Consider the following 17,167-nt stretch of genomic DNA (forward strand, 5'->3'; position numbering starts at 1 on the left):
AAATGGATGGTTTACTCAAGAGAAAGGGCTTCACAAATTGAGCAAGCCAATTACGCGTTGGTCCATCTCTAGCCTTTATGCAAGCACTCATTCGGCTTGTCATCGATTCATAGAGTTGTTGGATGTCCGACAGTGGGATATCGAGCCAGATTCTGTCCAACTGGTGTCTTGGATTGCCAGAATCCTGAGCTGGTTGGAGGGCCCTGACCATAATGCTACAAACATTCTCAACTGGGGAGAGATCTGGTGATCTTGCTGGCCGACGTAGGGTTTGGCAAGCATGAAAACAAACAGCAGAATCTCTCGCCGTGTGGAGCGGGCAGCATCTTGCTCAAGTGTAAGCCCAAGATGGCTTCCCTTCAGGGGCAACAAAACGTGGCGTAAAATACTGTGGACGTACCGCTGTGTTGTAATGATGCAGCGGATGACAAGCAAAATTGTCCTGTTGTGAAATCAAACGGCTGCCCAGACCACCACTCCTGGCTGTCAGCCTGTATGACGGACGACAGCCAAGTTGGTTCACCACGCTATCCAGACCGTCTCCAGACACTTCTACGCTGGTCATTGGGGCTCAGTTCGAAGCAGGATTCATCACTGAAGACAGTTCTACTCCACTCAATGAGATCCCAGGCTGAATGTGCCCGATGCCACTGCAAACGGGCTTGTTGACAGTCGGCACGAGAGGCGCCGAGAGGTCAGCCCACTTTTGTAAGCTGACTATTAATGGTCCCAGGGGTCGCTCAAGCACGAGTTGCATGTCGGATCGATGATAATGATAGCCGCGGGTCCCTGAGTGCCTCTCTGAGGATTGCTCATTCCTCTCCTTCTGTCGTCTATCTAGGTCGACCGCTTTCTTCTTGACGCTGTATTCAGTCACGGTTCACCCATTCCCGCAAAAATCGTCGAATGGTGGTATCAGCTCCTATTCAAATGCCGAGCGATTCGCCGATTACTCAAACCGGTTTCTTTGAGGTCAACTACACGTCCTCTCTCAGCTGCTGATATTTGCGTTTATTGTCCACGCACCTTTCTGAGAGGCATAGTTATTGTCCCTACGGTCGCAGGTTCGAATCCTGCCTCGGGCATGGATGTGTGTGATGTCCTTAGGTTAGTTAGGTTTAAGTAGTTCTAAGTTCTAGGGGACTAATGACCACAGCAGTTGAGTCCCATAGTGCTCAGAGCCATTTGAGCCAAGTTACTGTCCAGTTGTGTACACTGCGTGAAAGTCGCAAAGATGTTATGCGCTGGCATCGACATGTCACCTGTTTATTATCCATGCCAGCTGCGCCGTGAAATTGCGCTGCAGGCTCACATGTTCATCCATCGGCCGCTAAAGTTTACAGTTTTGCATTTTCCGTCGATACCTGTACGAATATCAGTTTGCAACCAGTTTGCATAGCTCCTTCGTGATGCGTCATTATTTTTTGCCACCTATAGTGTAGTCAGCAGAAGATCAGCTTCAATGAGGTCTTCAGTACCTTTATAATGTTTTTGGTAACGGTTGAGTCCCATTTCCTTCAAGCATGGCAGGGAACATCTTTGAAACTGATTGAACTTAACTGCAAATGATTACAATTTCAAGACAGCTGTAAATTTAACTAAAATAGTGGCATACTGTTGGAAATACCCAGTACAAAGCAAAACTGTAATTGAAGATCAGACTTTGGAACAAGTTTAGCCGGCAGCTGTGGTCGAGCGGTTCTAGGCGCTTCAGTCCGGAACGACGCGGCTGCTACGGTCGCAGGTTCGAATCCTGCCTCGGGCATGGATGTGTGTGATTCCTTAGGTTAGTTAGGTTTAAGTAGTTCTAAGTCTAGGGGACAGATGACCTCAGATGTTAAGTCTCATAGTACTTAGAGCCATTTGAACCATTTGAACAAGTTCAGTATTTTATTTACTCAAGGAGTTATGTTACTTTTAACGAAGGTAAGAATGTCGATATTAAGTTACGCAAATATATGGCAATATAACCAAACACTGAAAGATGCACGAAGAGACAAAAATGAGACTCTATAACGTAATGGCTGTGATTGGTCTATTGTATGCCAAAGAATCACGGCTTCCAGCCATGTACAGACGGCTAAAATGAAATTTTTACGAGCACTCAAACGTTGCACTAAATTGGACAGGATGTTTAAACAAAACAGAGATAATGACAAAATAGAAGAAAAAACAAAAAGGAACACCTGGAACGAATGAAAGAAACAAGCATTCTAAAGACGACCTTACAACCCAAATCCAAAGGAAAGACGAACATTGGGCGGCCAGTTAAAAGATGGAACTAAGGCCACAACCAGTCGATAAGTTTGATCTTAGAAAGGCAGGAGATGTCAGGGAACGCGTACGGAGAAACCTGTTTCCTACCTCTACTCGGATCAAGTGCGTTTTGAATAAAATACGTCGCGATTATATCATTCTACTACAATGTTTTGAGATTGGAAATGGTTGAAAAATTTGTAATTGGGAAAATAGACAATCGTATTTCTGTGCACACGATTAGCGAATATCTTGTTACTAGCAACGGAACGAGTTTTTTTTTTTAATTAGCTGCAATATGAGTAGTTATGTAGCTTTTTCCATCTCATGAAGATAATCTTCTCTTTAATTACATAAAGGAAATGATTTAAATATCTGGTTAGTCCAATAATAATACTACTTTTCCATCACTTCTACCACAAAATCACATTGATCACATTAACCGACGTTTGAAACAAGCAAGTAACAACCTGATAACCCAGTCACGAGCGTAATGTAGTAGAGCAATTATACTGTCATCATTACCTACTGTCAGAGAGGGCATCTGGTAGCGAAAATAGCATTTCCAGGACCGATAATAGAGTGATTACGCAATCAACCAAAAACTGTGTTGGAAAATACGTTTACAGGAAACCGGATTTGAGGAAAGCAGGTGAAAAACGTTCAAATATGTGTGAAATCTTATGAGACTTAACTGCTAAGGTCATGAGTCACTAAGCTTACACACTACTTAAATTATCCTAAGGACAAACACACACACCCATGCCCGCGGAAAGCAGGTGATGCTGTAACAGGTGCGTCGTAAGGTGGCGGAGAATAACAAAAGTTATCGTTCTGGAACCGGTTTCGGTGAGCCGCACTTCCCGAATGCGGAAGCTAGCAGCTCTGCGAATCCAGCCAGCGTGTCACGCAAGCACGAGCTGTTGAGAAGTGATGTACACGGAGGTCACAAGTCATGGGACAGCGATATGTACATACACAGGTGGCACTAGCATCACGCACATAACACTCAGGTGATTCATACGCTACTGGCCATTAAAATTGCTACTCCACGAAGATGACGTGCTACAGGCGCGAAATTTAACCGACAGGAAGAAGATGCTGTGATATGCAAATGATTAGCTTTTCAGAGCATTCACACAAGGCTGGCGCCGGTGGCGACACCTACAACGTGCTGACATGAGGAAAGTTTCCAACCGATTTCTCATACACAAACAGCAGTCGACCGGCGTTGCTTGGTGAAACGGTGTTGTGATGCCTCGTGTAAGGAGGAGAAATGCGTACCATCACGTTTCCGACTTTGATAAAGGTCGGATTATAGCCTATCGCGACTGCGGTTTATCGTATCGCGACATTGCTGCTCGCGATGGTCAAGATCCAATGACTGTTAGCAGAATATGGAATCGGTGTGTTCAAGAGGGTAATACGAAACGCCGTGCTGGGTCCCAACGGCCTCGTATCACTAGTAGTCGAGATGACAGGCATCTTGTCCGCATGGCTGCAACGGATCGCGCAGCCACGTCTCGATCCCTCAGTCAACAGATGGGGACGTTTGAAACACAACAACCATCTGCACGAACAGTTTTACGATGTTTGCAGCAGCATGGACTATCAGCTCGGAGACCATGGCTGCGGTTACCCTTGACGCTGCATCACAGACAGGAGCGCCTGCGATGGTGTACTCAACGACGAACCTGGGTGCACGAATGGCAAAACGTCATTTTTTCGGATGAATCCAGGTTCTGTTTACAGCATCATAATCGTCGCATCCGTGTTTGGCGACATCGCGGTGAACGCACATTGGAAGCGTGTATTCGTCATCGCCATACTGGCGTATCACCCGGCGTGATGGTATGGGGTACCATGGGTTACACGTCTCGGTCACATCTTGTTCGCATTGACGGCACTTTGAACAGTGGACGTTACATTTCAGATGTGTTACGACCCGTGGCTCTACCCTTCATTCGATCCCTGCGAAACCCTACATTTCAGCAGGATAATGCACGACCTAATGTTGAAGGTCCTGTACGGGCCTTTCTGGATACAGAAAATGTTCGATTGCTGCCCTGGCCAGCATATTCTCCAGTTCTCTCACCAATTGAAAACGTCTGGTCAATGGTGGCCGAGCAACTGGCTGGTCACAGTACGCCAGTCACTACTCTTGATGAACTATGGTATCGTGTTGAAGTTGCATGGGCAGCTGTACCTGTACACGCCATCCAAGCTCTGTTTGACTCAATGCCCAGGCGTATCAAGGCCGTTATTACGGCCAGAGGTGGTTGTTCTGGGTACTGATTTCTCAGGATCTATGCACCCAAAAATGGCTCTGAGCACTATGGGACTTAACATCTGAGGTCATTAGTCCCCTATAACGTAGAACTACTTAAACCTAACTAATTTAAGGACATCACACACATCCATGCCCGAGGCAGGATTCGAACCTGCGACCGTAGCAGTCGCACGGTTTCGGACTGAGCGCCTAGAACCGCATGGCCACAGCGGCCGGCCTATGCACCCAAATTGCGTTAAAATGTAATCACATGTCAGTTATAGTATAATATATTTGTCCAATGAATACCCGTTTATTATCTCCATTTCTTCTTGGTGTAGTAATTTTAATGGCCAGTAATGTATATAAAAAGTGTATTATGCACAAAGAATTAAGTTTCTAATTATTACTGCGATCTGTTGACTGGCCAACAATACGCGCCCTTGACTACCAAGCCATTCTGTGAAAACTGCACATCAATAGCACTCTCCATTTCCGCTGTATTTGCAGTGCAAGTTTTAGGTGATTCACTCTGCACACAACATCTTTCGTCAATGTTTTTATATCTGAAATTTGTAGATGACTATGCTGGTTATGTGAATATACACAGTATAAATATACTAGGTCTTATCCATGTATAGAGTCACTACACAGTAAAAAATATTGTAAGAATAGGTAGGGTGAAGCAGTGGGAAAATCGTATGCGGCAGAGCGGCGCACAAATTCCAAAGGGAAAAGTTGAAGGTAGGGTATGGGAGGACGAATTACCAGTGCAGCCACAGCTGCACAAGAGCCTCCAAGCAGCTGATGCAGTCGAACATGAGCAACTCACCGGTTATCATCCCATCAGAGAGAGGCAACACAGTTAGGTTCATAGCACGTTGCAGGAAACTATACAGGGATGAAACGCTGAAATCCAATTTCAGAAAGGTGCTATGTGTTAGTCACAAACGGAAGGAGGCTGCTTGGATTATGCAAACGAGAACATCTGACTCAACGCATCATCTCACTACTTGCAGACAGAGTATCATTTGGTCCTGTAAATGCACTAATCAGTATTTGTATTTATTGAGTGATTACATAAAGTGTATTATTTCAAACGCGTGTGTGGACTGTGCTGGACGTAATTTATACTGCCTAACAGTTTCATTATCTATATTCCAAAATTTTACACTTAATGTCTCAATACTGACAAAAATTGGTAGATGATCGGACTAAACATGATGGTCAGACTTCTAAAGTAGTTTTTTGTTCACTACAAATAACAAATTTCAAAGCAGTTTTAAAAAAAATACAGTTCTATAATTAGCATATGCAGTTTTCATACTTTGGAGTCGAAAGGGAGATATCTGTTTGTTGCAGAATCTTGAAACGTGTGGTAATTTTACCAACTAGTAATTTTACGAACTCTGTAGATTGTGATACTGAAACTGCATTTCTTAGTGTGCTACTTCTGCGTAGTTTTGTCAACGTTTGCATCAGCGCTTTTATTGTACTGGCATTCAGAGTTACGTCAGAAAGTACACTCAGTTTCAGAAAAAAACAGATCACCTTGGACCACTAGAGATTGGACTTTCATATTCACAGGGCATGTACATTGGTATGTTCTCCGGAAATTATTAGCATTGCAGTCACACTGGTTCAGCGTGTGTCCTGTTGCCTAGTAGACACAGGATCCACCACGGGTCCTGATAACTTGTTCCATGCGTGATGGCATCGATGCGTATAACCCCGCGAATTGAGTCCTGTGGTATAGCCATCCATGCTGCAATCACCTGGTTCCAAAGTTCACCTGTGGTCGTTGGCATTGGGTCACAGCGCTGCACCTGTCGTTTCACCGTATCCCAAACATTTTCGATTGGCGACAAGTCTGGTGATCTGGTGAGCCAGGGAAAAGGGCTGATATCTTGTGACACCAAGAAGGCACGTGTTCGTGCAACAACATGTGGTCGTGCATTGTCTTGCTGAAAAACTGCATCTGCGATCCTGTGCAGAAAGGGTGTAATACGGGTCACAGGATGTCATTCACGTAGGTCACAATGGTCACAGTGTCTTGGACACGAACCAACTGTGTTTTGTGGCTGTGCCCAATAGCATCTCGCGCCATAAAGCCTTGAGCTGGCGCTGTATGTCTTGTGCGAATGTAGTCGCTGTGACGCCACTCGCCCTGTGTGTGGCGAACCAAAACTCAGCTATCATTTTCAAACAAAGAGAACTTTAATTCGTCCGGAAACACTATATGATGCCCTTCCTGTCCCCAGTCACGTCGTTCCAAACACCGTTGCCGTCTAGCATGTTTCTGCACATTCGTCGAAGGTAGACAGAGAAGTTGACGACGCGCACGTAGCTGATGTTGTAATACACTACTGGCCATTAAAATTATTGCTACACCACGAAGAAATTTAACCAACAGGAAGAAGATGCTGTGCTATGCATATGATTAGCTTTTCAGAGCATTCACACAAGGTTGGCGCCTGTGGCGACACCTACAACGTGCTGACATGAGGAAAGTTTCCAACCGATTTCTCATACACAAACAGCAGTTGACAGGCGTTGCCTGGTGAAACGTTGTTGTGATGCGTCGTGTAAGGAGGAGAAATGCGTACCATCACGTTTCCGACTTTGATAAAGGTCGGATTGTAGCCTATCGCGATTGCGGTTTATCGGATCGCGACATTGCTGCTCGCGTTGGTCGAGATCCTATGACTGTTAGCAGAATATGGAATCGGTGGGTTCAGGAGGGTAATACGGAACGCCGTGCTGGATCCCAACGGACTCGTATCACTAGCAGTCGAGATGATAGGCATCTTATCCGCACGGCTGTAACGGATCGTGCAGCCACGTCTCGATCCCTTAGTCAACAGATGGGGACGTTTGAAACACAACAGCCATCTGCACGAACAGTTTTACGACGTTTCCAGCAGCATGGACTATCAGCTCGGAGACCATGGCTGCGGTTACCCTTGACGCTGCATCACAGACAGGAGCGCCTGCGATGGTGTACTCAACAGAAAAGGCGTTATTCCGCAACACGATAATGCAAGACAGCACTGCGCAAGACGAAACCTTAAAAAATAAATGATTGGGGTGAGAGGTTTTGCCTCATCCACCAAACTCGATCGATACTGTGCCATAGGATTTCCATTAACTCCGATCGCTACAACGTTTTCTAAGTGGCAAAAATGGTGAAAATGTAGATGATGTGCAAAATGCCACCTCCAGATATTTAGCTAAAAAACCAATTGATTTTTTTATTTTGATTTGCACAGTAGATGACAAAAGGTTGTTGATAACCATGGTGATTACCTCAACGATTAAAAATATAAACTCATTAACAATTTATACATATGAATTTAATGTGAAAATACGATGTTACTTTCTGGCCCCTCCAACCATACTTAAAACATCCACACTCACATTCTTCTCTATTCTAACAGAGTTACACATTAAATTTTTATTGTAGGATTGTGACAATCTCCGCAGCATCACGCATGCTTTTGAAAAGACATAACACGGTCAGTATTTAACCTGCCAGTATAGCCGAGAGCGCTAATGCGCTGATTCCTGGACTCGGGTAGGCGCGCTGGCCCCGGATCGAATCCGTCCGGCGTATTAACGACGAGGGCCGATATGGCGGCCAGCCTGGATGTGGTTTTTAGGTGGTTTTCCACATCCCACTAGGTGAATACCAGGCCGGTCACCAAGTTCCGCCTCCGTTACACGACTCACAGACATTTGAAAACGTTCGCGCTATTTCATGACTTACACTCGACGCAGACAGCTGGGGTACACTACTTCCGTCCCAGGGAGTTCGGGTTGGCGTCAGGAAGGGCATCCGGCCACCGTCTGCAATTAACACTGCCAAATCCGTAATAACAAAGCCGACCCCGCGTAGGAGCGGGACAACGGCCCTGAGAGAGAAAGAATTAACATGGTCAGTATTTCGATCCTATCCTTTGCGGTCTGATGCTCTAAAGGCAAAAGTTCCGGGAAAAGAGTGATACACAATGAGAAACCTTGTCTTTTATTTCACTAAACTTAAAGGCACGCGTGTACAGTCCGGAATCCAATTTGTGGCAAGATAATCTGCAGTCGTGTCAGGAGTATGTAGACATTATACTGTACAATGATCCACAATCAATCTAGTGTTGAGCGACAGAAGATGGAGTGTTGACACCACACAGTGATTCCCAGAGTAACGAATGGGTGAGAATAAGAAGTGCGATACTCACAAGCCCGAAGACGATGAAGATGAGCTGCAGCACGTCGGTGTAGGTGACGCTGAGCAGGCCGCCCACCATGGTGTAGGCGGCGGCGAACACGGCGCTCACCGTCACCGACGTCACACGGTCCAGCCCCAGGATCACCTCCAGAGAAGAGCCTGCAGTAGCGGGAGCATGCGCAGAACGTTCAAAGGTGAAACAAAAAGCTGGATGAAAACACTGTTTCTTAGCATAAAGTTTTGGTTGGACTCTCTTTGAGGTCTATATGTCACAATTACATTGTTTCTAACGTGTGCACTGGTGACTGCAGAAACCATTCGATATTGAATGTTCCAAAAAAGACAGTGTACTATTTGGTATTGCAATGTAACATGTATGAATGACTGCTGAGTGACATATCTTTAAACGAGAATATACACTGACGAACCCAAACATTATGACCTCTACTCACTGAATATTGCCTGTGGCAGATACGAGACTTAGTAAGGGAGATACGTAAGCAGAGCATAGCCAGAATGCAAGAATTGTGTTACAGTAGTTTCAGAAATATGATAGTGAAGTGACGTTAACGCTATGGGTCACCAAATGCGTCTCACGTGAACTCGCTGGAACACATGAGTACGGGGGCTAGGCCGCTGTCAGCCCAAATACCGTTTCCAAGATGGCGGCGATTACGTAATCCAAGATGACGGCCGTGACGTCAGCTGATAATGCGAGTACCATTACCAAAGATGACGGGAAAGTGCCACGCCCCCCTAGTGGGAAGTTTGAATTTTGGAGGGAAGAAAGGTCAATTGGGCTACCTCCACTAATCTAAGAAAATGGCGGGAAAGAAAGGGCAGTTCGCCTACCTCCACTAACCTAAGAAAATGATGGGAAAGAAAGGGCACTTCGGTTACCTCTACTAACCTAAGTCATCCGACCGCCACATCTTCCTAGGAATTGGCTGGGAAAGGACTTAACCTATGCTGGATAGGATGGACATAAGTCTTCTTTGTCACCCACCCCCTTCAACTATTGTACTGCATTTTATATAAAAATTATGAAAATTAACCCAGGGTTCTGCACCTAATCTACTGTTCTGCTCCATGTCACCCACTCATGCACACCCTCCCCTGAACTATTGTACAGCTAACACCAAGTTGATATAAAAAAATTTATGAAAAATAAATGAAATCGATATTTTTCGCTTGTATGGGGTAGTTTCTTTTTTTAATCACATCATCCTATTGGTCGGTGAAATCGATGGAATACAGTTTAAACAAAAGATAGCTAATAAAAAACACATCCTGCCACTCGACACCTGACGCCACCGCCGCCCTGCTACCCGCTGCCGCCACAGCATCGCCCTGGCATTCATGGGCGGCCCTCCCTCAGGCTAGCTGGTTAGGGCTCCATCAGTCAGACTGCTCGCAGTGGCCCGATTCCGCAGCGCGTCCTCCTCTGCCATCACGTCCTAGCCGATCAGTTGACGTAAGCACACACCCATGTCCACCTCACCACAGAATTCCAAGGGGCGCTCACACTAATCCCATACAAAAAATGCCTCAGCAGCATGTGTGTTTACCGTTGCTGACGCTACACCTTTGGATACTGATGTCACTGACTGCACTATAGAAGTCTATTCCAGAGTAGCACGAGCTGCTTTCTCCCAAGTCACCCTAACGGGACATACGGGCTGCGTCCAGCCATGCTTAACTGACCCAGCATGACTGACACATGGCAGCGAAACGTCTGCATGGACACTCACCATCTAAAAGGTTCTCAATGCTATACTGAAGTGACATGGCTATGTAAAATAAGAGCCAAGTCGACCTCTCGGAAATTGTATAGTGACCCAGAAATAGCTAACGATCACTTTTGTAGGAGGATTTATGATTGTCCTGTGGTGTCACCGCCAGACACCACACTTGCTAGGTGGTAGCCTTTAAATCGCCGCGGTCCGTTACTATACGGCGGACCCGCGTGTCGCCACTGTCAGTGATAGCAGACCGAGCGCCACCACACGGCAGGTCTAGAGAGACGTCCTGGCACTCGCCCCAGTTGTACAGACGACTTTGCTAGCGAAGCTACACTGACCGATACGCTCTCATTTGCTGAGACGATAGTTAGCATAGCCTTCAGCTACGTCATTTGCTACGACCTAGCAAGGCACCGTATTCCATTGATATTTATTATGTGAAGCATGTATCATCAAGAGAGATGTTCTACAATTGTGGATTAAAGTTAAGTATTACATCATCTACGTACTTTATTTGCAATTCTCAAGATATTGTCCTGTTCCAGACCTCACGCCAGTCAGCGTGTAATTAAACGCGTGCCTTTCGGCCTCCTCTAGCAACACAGTGTTGGCGCTTCTGCCAACACTACAGTCCTAACACAGCATGTTTACGAAAATAGCGCGGAATAACGCCGAATGCATTCCTCCTGATGGTCCTAATGTGGCACCCTGTCCATCACATCTTACCCTTCCTGCTTTCAACATACACAAACGTTCTCATCGCTATTTAGAGACTCCTATATCCCAGCACATAGGAAGTCTTGTGAATGAATGGGGGATTATCATTAGCTCTTATCGAATTTACCCGCCGAATTACTGATGCCACCAGTGTGGAAGCACCACCCGGCATTTCTTTTTCTTTCAGCAGATGAGACTTTCAGCCGCAAAAAACTATTTTATACAAATAGCCATATTGCACCCACCATTAAACCCTGTAAAGTGCTCTACATACCGTCAAATACAGAAAGACTCTTACTCAATTACACTGCTATCTGACTGAGGACAGGAGCTTGAATATTACAGCATAAAACCATTCTCCAACCCAGCAATATATCACCGCATACCATGTCGATGTAGTAAACATACAATTTGTATCAAGCATCATACAAAATCACCCCTTTTACATCATTTGTACATATACCGCAAAGACAGACAGCATAAGCACATGCAGCATAGGTATACTTGCGGCCCTAGACACTTCCCGCGAGGTCAGGCATTCATGCCATCCCAACATGTGACCAGAGCGCCCTCAGTGTATTGAAATCACTCTCAGAACTGTTATGCAAAGATTGACTCGTTTCCCCCTCAGCAGAAACGCATTACTTTTTCTGGTCTGGTCCTGCTTGCTTACTCGCTTTTCTACACACATCTCCAGACTCTGTGATTACAAGAACATATCTAATTTCGCATGGTTTGCTAGAATATAATACCATTTTCGCGGTACTTCTCGATATCAAACACATATCAATATCACTTGCATAGTAGTATCGATCGCGCAATGTAATTCTGAAGATATAGACTGGCAATTATTTCTTTAGAAACCCGAAACTTCAGCTAGGTGGAGCGTGCTGTAAATCATAGAGTAAGCAGAAATTTATCCCTTTATGGGGAAAAACTCGACAAAAGAAAAATTGAGTAAACTGATATTTCCACTCGCTAATATCGATGTCAGTGATGTAACAGATTCCAAATCATCCCTATAATTTACAAAGTCAACAAAGGTGTTTCTCATATCTAGAGAACCAGAAATCGTGTCTTCTACCTGCTCGATGCACACACCACAATCCATGTTCTCTCAACTAAATGAAGGCGCGAAATGTGAAGAAGCAGTCAACCGAATATGGGCAGGAATAATGGCCCAGCACAAACATATGTCCATATTGAATCTTCTCAAATTACCACGTGATCACGAAAGCTGTCCAACACATACTAAGTATTAGTTCGCTATTCATCCATCTAGAGGACTACACGGTTAAGTCAGCTACATTCCTACACGCCAACAGGCCTTTCCATTCGGACAGTTCCTACCATTGATGGGAAACGTGAATCACTCTCATCACCGGCGTTGAATGCCAAGCACGTATAGGCAGAATGATCCTAGAAAATCGATCACATATATGCTTTATCATTGTACATACAATTAAATGTTACGATCATAGTCTCAATTGAATGACGTGCGACAATGAGCAAAGTATCGGAAATACACCCTGCTGACGGCTGTGGCTCTGGAAATAGAAATTCTGTACCATTCTTATGAACTGACATACTCTTTCCTTTGCTGTCACAGTATTCCACATCAAATCCATAACTTCTGTTGCACATGTCTGAACACAAACACATACTTCATAAGCCTGATGCCCATGGCAAACCTATAACACATCCCCTAATGCTAAGTATACGATCCGAAATAATACTGAGCGAAAATCAACCATTGGTGAGCATGTCTCAGACGTTTTTCTTGCATGTGGTACCACTGTGTCTTACAAACCGTCAGATGTTAAGAAACACAACCATGTTACCATAACAAGCGGTCTTGGTTCTACAAGTGCACACAAGTATCCATGTTAAAAGCTGCGCTGGCTTTATAAATCGAGGTATGGCATTACCTCCAAATGAATTGGTTTACCCAGACAAATACCGAGACAGTGATTCCGCTGAGGAACGTGGTATGAAACCGGTATTTGCAACTCCCTCACGCCGCTAGATATCTCTCCAGCATTTGTAATGTATTCTGTCTCGATACCATGTCAGAAGTTTGGTGATATATCCACTGAGTTACAGGTGATGACTGATTGAGGAGAGTCACAAACTGTAGTAGATGTTTTGCTGATTGACGTCGTAAGAAATGTACACTAGCTTTTGAGATCTCTAGTGTCATGCTATCCACTAGAAATGATGTCTATGATTTGGAATGAAGCCCTCCATTCAAGCATATACCTGCATTGGATCCTATGAAGAAGTCACTTAATGGTTACAGCAACTAGTGAATCATATTTCTGACACTCTCATGTATCGAAACGCGTCACCGCTCTCGAACCTATCTGCTACAGTAAAATTCTAGCCTCATTTTAGGTAGACCTTATGCATCATGCAAAAGCCTTCTCAGACTGCGCTACCATCCCTGAAGCTTTGCGCGAGTGATCGTTCAAATATAAGTCGGAACTGAGTAGAAGTCAAAGGAAACTATATCTACCACCTTCTGCATACCATGTAGAAACAGGCTAAGCTGCATTACTGTGACAGGACTGTGTTTTGACCATTCGATGGAAATTGGAACTGAGAGAAGGACGAGGATTTTTGCTACTGTACAGTGGTGCACCCCCAAACTACATACAAGTACTACAGATCCACGTCCACTCACGTCTATCTCCCCAACATGCTATCTTCGTTATCCTGTACCATTCATCACAGAAAAATTACGAATTATAAAAGCTCAACTAACTTTATCCAGTAGAGTACTAGATAAGATTTTTACCGCATCTCTCTCCTCCCACATATCAAAAACAAATACCACATGCGTGCAGGCATTGAGCACATGTGACGATCCTATTAAATATACAGCTACTGATCAACTCTACAGACCAGTTTAAAGTTTCATCACCTGTACTGTAGTAGGCAGATCGTATCCCATGGACTATACTGTAAGTCACAAGAGACACCCGCTGTGGCCCTGTCTCTTGTTTGAAACATTGTTTTATTTCTGCTCTAACACACTCTGTACACTGCCAAACATTTTATTTTTCTGCAACAACTTCGAGGTCTCTGTCAGGTGCTAAACTGACATTAAGACGTTCTGATCCACAGCCTCTCGCAGACAACACGGACATCACCCCAAAGTACCGTTATCCAAGACGTCGCACTGTGACGCGATTGACGTCATTGAAGAGGGCTGCTGTGATGTTATCTGATGACACGATTCACATCATTCAAGATGGCTGCAGTGACGCCAGCTGATGACACGAGTACCGTTACCAAAGATTGTTGCAAAATGCCACACCCCCCCTGCCAAGCCCCCCTGGCGGGAAGTTTGAATTTTGGAGGGAAGATAGGTCAGTTTGGTTATCTCTAGACGTCGCAAGGTGTAAATCATATTGTTACTGCTGTTACCATAACATGCCACACATACTGGATGATTTTAAATGAAAGTAATTTACAACATAAGGAAATTGGAAGAGTTTTGCGGCTTTGGCGTGGGTTTCCAAACTATACTTAAACTCATCTGTGACACTGACGGAACAGCTGATTGCTCTGCGTTCTGTTTCCACTGATTCCTCATACTGCAGTCATGTACACGATCACTGTTTAGGTGCTAGCCATCCCCAGAAGGTGTCACCCCTCCACAAAACTCGTTCTATAACTCAAACAAGCATTGTCAGTCAGTCATTATATGGTAACTAACAGCGTGCCAGTAGATAGATGGAATGGAAAAGACACCCCCAATGTACTGAAATAATAAGCATTACAGTTGATTGTGTGAACAATTTTACCAATTTTACAGTAATTTCAACACCGACCAGTGATGTGACAGCTTGTTTCCCAATTTCAGTATCATAGCTAAACCACCCCCTCCCCACTTTGCGAGTATCATTGCAAATGTGGATAGATGACTGTGCAGTATGTCCATGCATTGTTAATTCTCAAACACATTAATCATCAAAGTATATCAGACAGCACTCTACATATTTCTAACACCTCGAGCATAGTGCTTAATTTACGATTTATCTCTATGCTGATGGAAGTCACAGAAAATTCTCGCGGTCTTAGGGTAAAATTAGAGACCGAAAGACCCCACTCACACTGTCACTGACCAGCCCGTCGTGTAGCACCATTACTGATTTAATCTGCAGTCGACCAGAAGTAGACCGCTGCATTCCATGCCTCATGAATGAATGGAGCTTTCCGAGTCCTCACCCATCCAAGTGCACAAGATTTCTCAAGAGGTGCCCATCTCGAGGAGGTTAGCACTCCTTATCGATGTATAGTAACAGATTTGAAAGTGTTGTGATGTAATAGCAGATGATGGAGAAGAACAAAAAACAGAAGATTTTTATGCGCGATGGAGCTCCAGACGGATGGGGAGTTCGAAGAATTTCTACATAAATCAACCAAGCTATCAATTTTAAAGTATTATTCCCGAGTCTAGGATCAGTACCTGGAAGCTATTGGTATGAGAGAACATAAACGCATGTACTCCTAAGGCTACAAAGTTCCGCACTTAAAACGGGCTATAATGTTGGATTGCTCTTGTTTCTGACGTATCAGTTGTATGGAACGTAGCTCTGTTAATATTCCAATGTGAGAGATATATTTCAAGCGCAAGACATACATTCTTCTTCCAGGTTTCTCTACGATAAACTATGTTACCGAACCGTAAAACGAAAAAACTGCTTCCTTAAAACATTGGCTCTGTGTGATATGAGCACAATATAGCTTTCCAGAGATGTATAGCGTCCACTGTTCACATCAGATCACGCTTCGGAAATTCTACTATGCATGAATCAGCCCTATATAAAATTATCGTTAGTAACATGGAATACCTCTTACAAGGAAACAGATAAACACATAGCAGCAGCGTCCGACATGTGAAAATTACAAGTCATTGCGCCACTAACTCTGTAAACAGCACTTCTGTCAGCTGAAGTCTCAGTTTTACACCCAAGATGCGACAGGGGGATGGAGTACATTGCATAAATCATAAATTTAGAGAATGTATTACGTTTTGTCACACACGAGATGGAAGTCCTCTGATGACCGACAGGTTTACCGTTAACGGTTGCAAATACACAGCACTTTAAATCACATACAGAACATGTGGCTGTATACGAGTCGAATGCAGGCTATGTCACGCGACTCATGCATCCTGACAGAACAGTGGAAAAATTGACTCACAGCAACTTCTCCCTCTAGAATGCATCATCAGTCTACCATTAAATCGTACCTCATTACAGCTGCATCTCAATCGATCGCCCCCCTCCACTCTCTGTCATCCTTAAACGTAGATGCAAGTCAGTTTAGAGGCAGATGGTTCTCTGTCTTCCTGAAAAGCATCAAATACATTAGTCAAGTCACGTGTATCACTAGTACCTCAATAGACATACAGTATAATGCTTCCTCGTAGGGGAAAAAATTGACTGCTTCCCTGATTCCCTTTGCTTCCATGTCGACGTTTTCTTGGATTCCTCTTGGTGCCACATACTTGTTCCCATTTACAAATTGCTCTGCACTAACCTGAAGACACTCAAGTACTTCCTCAATTTCACTGCCACCGCATTTCAGTGTACACTCGATCAATTTATACCTATCCCCCATCATGTTTCGCAATTGCATCGATTTTATGTCAGTTCCATCCATGCGATCATGACATATCCTCTCGTTCTGTGTTCTAAAATTGCTTGTAAATGTAGAACATCTGCCAACACTTATCCCAAATGCACTGATCTGGAGGCATAGAATAGCACTGTATTTGATTGTACCCAGTCACCTCCACATTTTGAGAGAGTTTGTTCTGTTTTCTGTATGTCTGTGTATATCCATGTGTCGCGGTAGGCTCCCAGGGCCTTGTCCCCCTGCTGGTGGACCAAACTTCGAACATAGAGCACATGTTCGGACGTAACACAAGATTGGTCCATCTGCAAGCCA

At 44.4% G+C, this 17,167-nt stretch overlaps 1 protein-coding gene across 1 annotated transcript in view; it reads right to left on the reverse strand.

Moving 5' to 3' along the window:
• Nucleotides 1-17,167, reverse strand: part of LOC124775977 (high-affinity choline transporter 1-like) — a 400,765-nt gene that overhangs the window by 78,912 nt on the left and 304,686 nt on the right. Inside the window, exon 5 of the mRNA XM_047250817.1 lies at nucleotides 8,758-8,906. Coding sequence (XP_047106773.1) covers nucleotides 8,758-8,906 — 149 coding nt within the window. The remainder of the gene's footprint in view (nucleotides 1-8,757; nucleotides 8,907-17,167) is intronic.

This window comes from Schistocerca piceifrons, chromosome 2 (assembly GCF_021461385.2).
Source record: "Schistocerca piceifrons isolate TAMUIC-IGC-003096 chromosome 2, iqSchPice1.1, whole genome shotgun sequence".
Lineage (NCBI taxonomy): Eukaryota > Metazoa > Arthropoda > Insecta > Orthoptera > Acrididae > Schistocerca > Schistocerca piceifrons.